Source organism: Antechinus flavipes, chromosome 3 (genome assembly GCF_016432865.1).
Source record: "Antechinus flavipes isolate AdamAnt ecotype Samford, QLD, Australia chromosome 3, AdamAnt_v2, whole genome shotgun sequence".
Classification (NCBI taxonomy): Eukaryota; Metazoa; Chordata; class Mammalia; order Dasyuromorphia; family Dasyuridae; genus Antechinus; species Antechinus flavipes.
Genome location: NC_067400.1, coordinates 281,583,435 through 281,588,707, shown reverse-complemented (window position 1 = coordinate 281,588,707; position 5,273 = coordinate 281,583,435). Strand labels below are relative to the sequence as shown.

Here is a 5,273-nt window from a genome sequence, read left to right as displayed (position 1 = left end):
CTGAGTTTATGAGATCTAGACATGCTAATAGAAAAAAAAAAAAAAAAAAAAGATTTTTTTAAAGATGAATTTCACGGTGAGGGTGAAAGACCAAAGGCAAATACAGAATGAAGAAAACAGTACCAGGAGATCAATTTATCCAATCACAACATTGCAAAGACGAACAGCTTTAAAAGCCTTAAGAACCCTGTTCTTTGAATTCAAAGACCTTGACTCCAGAAAACCTATGGTGAGACAGGGTAACCATCTTCTAAGAGAAGTAAGAATCAAGGTAAAGCTTGATACATTTCTGGACAGTGCTGAAATTTGATTGGGGGAGGGGGAGGGAGAAGGTTTCCCCGAATATGTATATTTGATACAAGGTTTCGTTTCAGGATTTATGATGAAAAATATTTCCCACTTTCAGATAAGGAACTGATAACGTCTGAGTGCAGACTAACAAACATTTTCACTTTATTTTTCTTCCTTTTTTTTCTTGCAACATGGCTATTATAGAAAAGTGTTTTGCATGATTTCACATGTATAATTAATATCACATTTCTCGCCTTCATAATAGATGAAGAAGGGGGGAGGGGAGAGAATTCGAAATTCAAAAAAAATTATATTAATGCCAAAAATAAACAAATGAAACAAGGTTTTGCTTCGCTTTCTTTTTCCCAATGGGTGATGGGAAAATAAAATTTGTGTTACCTGAAAAAAAAATGTAATTAAAAAACAAATTTTGCTTGGTTCAAACTATAGCGGCGAACTCAACACCAGGCGGCGCTTCCATATCGCAGCTTAAGAATGCTTCAGCTAATGGTCAGGGTCCCCAGCACATGGATAAAGGTTCCGGAAGGGAAAAAAGAGTATGAGGAAGGTTCTAGGCAGGAGCTAAGTGGGTCTGCGCTGGACTAGGAAAATCTAGGGTGGAGCAGGGTGTTTGAGAAAAAGCTGGGGGTGGGGGAGAGAAAGAGAGAGAGAGAAAGAAAACTCTTTCTCTAGGGTTGGGCTTTGTCCCATTGGCCGAAGTGGAGCTCACAGGCGGGGCCAGCTCCTCGGTAAATAGAGACTCCCAGGGAGCCAAAGGTTGCACAACTGCGCTGTAGCTGTATAGTACGGTTGTCTGTGAAACCTCTGGGAAGAGACCCTTCGTCGTTTGCCGCCGGGCCCCGTGTCATGGTGCCAGCCTGACTGAGGAGAGGAAGCTCCCGGGAGACGAATGAGGAACCACCTCCTCCTGCTGTTCAAGTACAGGGGCTTAGTCCGCAAAGGGAAAAAAAGCAAAAGACGAAAATGGCTAATTTCGTGATCCGCTCCGCCACGCCCGCCGACTGCAGTGATATTCTCCGGCTAATCAAGGTAGCCCCCACCACACTTCGGGAGATTGTTTAGTTTCTCGTTTTCTTAAATTTGAGTTTAGATTTTAGAATTGGAGAGGACTTCAATCGCCCAATAGTCAACCCTTCTTCCTCCTCCTCTTTTTTTCAGATGAGGAAACTGAGAACCAAAGAGTTTAACTGTGTTGCCCAAATAAGAAAGAAAGGGGGGAGGGGAGAGGAAGAAAGAGAGAAAGATGGATGGATGTATGTCAGGTAGAACTAGGGTTAGAAATACAAACAAAAGGTCGTAAGAGACCAGGGGGGCCCGGGACTCCCCCAAACCAACGCACTTTCCACTTCCCCTACCTGGGGATTGGCTGTGTAATCCGAGCATTGCACCCTCTCACACCAGTAACTAGAAGGTGGCTGGATTTCCTGCCTCCCTCTTCTGGCTGAAATCTAGGGTTTCTTTGTTTGTTTCTTTTTTCCTTTTAGTTTCAGGTCAGTTACGTGTGTTTATAGTTGATCGGGAAACTGGCTACAATCCAGTTCTCCCTTAGGCTAGACCTTCTCCTCCCCCTCCTAGAGTAGAGTCATTGGCCCGGAGCCTGAGCCCTGACGTTGCAGGTGCGAGTAAATAACCCTGCCTCTTTCTAGCTGACTCTGGCTTTCTCTGGTAGATAAAAAAATATCTCAAATTCTTATGTTATTTTTTTATTTCTCTTTTCTCTCTTTTTCTCCATTAGGAACTAGCTAAATATGAAGAAATGGAAGAACAAGTAGTGCTAACTGAAAAAGGTAACTTATTTGATGTGAGATTTGTCAAATAACTTTCTGTCTTTCACCTTAGCCATTAGCCATTATTTCTGTCTGTCTTTGTTGGCCTTTTTTTTGTAGATCTGCTTGAAGATGGGTTTGGAGAGCACCCTTTCTACCACTGCCTGGTTGCAGAAGTGCCAAAAGAGCATTGGACACCTGAAGGTAACAAACTTTGGCCTATTAGTCCAGTTGTTCTTCCTGTTCCCCCTCTTTTTCCCTACCCCAACCCCAGTAGTTAATCAGAAAGAGACAGGATGTTGATATAATGTCTAGTTTTTGCTTAGAACTGTCGGCTAATTCAAAAGTTGAGTGTGTTTTTGGGAAGGTGGCCAGAAATAAGGCAATCCAATGTTGAAACTAGGAAGAAAAAAAAAAGTTGATGTAGTGCCGTGCTAAAAAAAAAAAAAAAAATAGGGTGAGTTAATTGGTCAGCAAAAATGCCCTACATATTCCCCGGAAAATTGGGTATGATGTCATTTGATGTAATTCAGTTTCATAAAATGGTTCTTCTTGTTTGACCCTAACATAACCTTTTCTGTAATCGTGTTGAATCACATTTTTTCTTTAATTTGTCCCAATCTTCAGGTTACAGTCTCTAGCTTCGCCATGTACATGGCCCTTCCGTGTACATGGATGGGCGGGGAGGTAACTAAAAGATCCGTTACTCAATAAAGTAGATGATCATGATAAATGAGGTAAGGCCTAGAGGGACAAGTCCTCTTCCCACACAGTACAAAACAAATAAACAAAATAAAACAAAACAAAACAATAACACGGTAGATCAGAAACTCCATTATACTCTCTTCCTGTTTGTGTTTACAAATCAGGGTGAACTTGGCTAATGAGTTTAATTTGACAATTGACTCCTAATGTTTGGGTTATTGATAAATTCTAAGTTAAGTTAGCTACTTGGAGTTGCTGGCTCCTTTTGTTTACTGAATGGGAATCCAGCTAAAAAGGGAAACTCTCTTTGAAATGGGGGTGGAAGAATGGGGAAGTGGGAGGGAGTTGTCCCAAGGGAATTTTGAGGGGGGGTATTTGTTCCCCCCCCCCCAGAAACCCGTTCCTTAGGGTAAAGGAAAGAAAGAGGCAGCACTTTCACCTACCTTATGAGGATTAAGAGTGAAGTGCTAATGGGTGGTACAAGGAGGTTATTTAGCAGCTGTTTATCTGCCTCTTGGTACCTTGAAAAACTGGGGAGAGTAAATTGGAGAACATGTAAATTTTTTTTTAAAGTTCTTGAATTAGCTGAAGTTACTAGCATGGTATTCTGACTTCAAGGAAGTAGAGTTCATGAGCTCCTTGTACTTAATATTCTGAACTGCCGTGTAAACCTAATTTATATTCACAAGTGGACATACCAGTAACTCAGTAGGATGTGAATAATGTCTGTGTTTACATAAAGGTCATAGCAGCTCAGCTCTCTCAAGCCATTAAAACTGTCAAACTTTCTGTGAGGGATCCAGGAGATTGCAGAATGGGTCATACATAAGACAAAGCTGTTATTCAGAAATATCAGAATTCTTCCCTTGCCTCCAGCTCTAATGTGTGCTTCTTGCAAACTCTTGAGAACAGCGGAATAGCCTAACAATGGACCATACTGTTCTAGCATAACAACAGCTGATAGCTGCATGCAGAGACTGCCCGATAGCAGCTTAGTTTTCAGATCCATGCATGTAAAATTTTAAAACCTGTAAACATTCTTCTGAGTGTGTGGCTACAAGTGCTGTGGACTTTTTTTTTTACTCTGCTCTTTTTTTTTTTACTAAAAAAGAAATTCTGTGATGCTTTGTTTCAGGATACAGCATTGTTGGCTTTGCTATGTACTACTTTACTTATGACCCATGGATCGGGAAGCTGTTGTATCTTGAAGACTTCTTTGTAATGAATGAATTCAGAGGTATGGAAGAAATCAAGGAATATGCCTAAAAGGAAATTTAGGAAATATTCTTCAATTCATTTCCCCTCCCACCCATCCCCACTCTTTCGGTCTATTCTTCTTGAAAATAACCATTAGTTGAACAATTCTTTCCTGATCTTTCCTAGGGTTTGGCATTGGTTCTGAAATTCTGAAGAACCTAAGTCAGGTAAGTCACTTTTCTTTTTGTATTCTTCAATCTTTAAAGATTCTGAAGTTTGACTAGAGTCCCTGAAATAATTTTCAACAGAGAGCATTGGGAAGAAAGAGTCCTTTATTTGTGGGGTTTGGTTTTTAAAACACAATCCCTCTAATAGGTTGCAGTCAAATGCCGATGTAGCAGCATGCATTTCTTAGTGGCTGAATGGAATGAGCCCTCTATCCAGTTCTACAAGAGAAGAGGAGCTTCTGATCTATCCAGTGAAGAAGGATGGAGACTTTTCAAGATCGACAAAGAGTACTTAGTAAAGATGGCAGCAGAAGAGTGAAAAGTGCTAGCATCAATGCTGACAAGTTCTATTCCTGCACCAGTCTACGTAGAATAAATTCTCAACTTCTTGCTTTCTATCCTGTTTTGTAGTCAAGTCATAGCATGAGCAGTCATTCAAAAGCTTTATTACCAGTGGCGTTGTAGCATGTTTGTTCCTGGGATCTGGTGCTAAAACATCAGGTCTATGGGCAGTTTGAAATCAGACTTTTCTGTGAGCATCTTCTCATAAACAAGGTGGTGTCATCTTAAAATGTAAATGAATAAAACTTCATTCTTGTGAGTCATTAATGTGTACAATGTACACACTGGTACATAGAGTTTCTGTTTAATTGTCTTTTTTTTTTTTTTAAATAAACTAGTCTTCAATTTAATTGCAATTTTGTTGGGTATATGCTTTTTAAATAATCACTGTGGATTTTTGTCATCTTTTTCCCCACAAGAGTTCACTGTTAACTAAGAAAAAGGATACTAAAGCACACTACTTAGAAACTCTTCTCAGATGGCTAAAATTGAAATTGAAATCCAACTAGTACTTTATACATAATCTAGTTTTTGGGGGGTCCAGACCTGATTCCACTGGTGTAGGGAATAGTTAGCTTGATAACTCCTTCCACAGATGCAGATTAGTAACAGGTTTTAGGGAGCTGGCAAGAGCACTGAGAGCTTAAGTAATATTTTTTCTTCCAAGGGCCATTTGAGTATTTATAACATTATTTGAGGATCATACAAAATTATCAACAACAGT

At 40.0% G+C, this 5,273-nt stretch overlaps 1 protein-coding gene across 1 annotated transcript; it reads left to right on the top strand.

The window, feature by feature from the left end:
* The first annotated feature begins 1,064 nt into the window (after window positions 1-1,064).
* Window positions 1,065-4,899, top strand: SAT1 (spermidine/spermine N1-acetyltransferase 1). Its single transcript, XM_051985107.1, has 6 exons — window positions 1,065-1,341; window positions 2,048-2,099; window positions 2,199-2,282; window positions 3,919-4,020; window positions 4,167-4,207; window positions 4,356-4,899. The coding sequence occupies exons 1-6, from the start codon at window positions 1,276-1,278 to the stop codon at window positions 4,524-4,526; spliced, it is 516 nt and encodes a 171-aa protein (XP_051841067.1). The 5' UTR covers window positions 1,065-1,275; the 3' UTR covers window positions 4,527-4,899.
* Window positions 4,900-5,273: the final 374 nt, after the last annotated feature.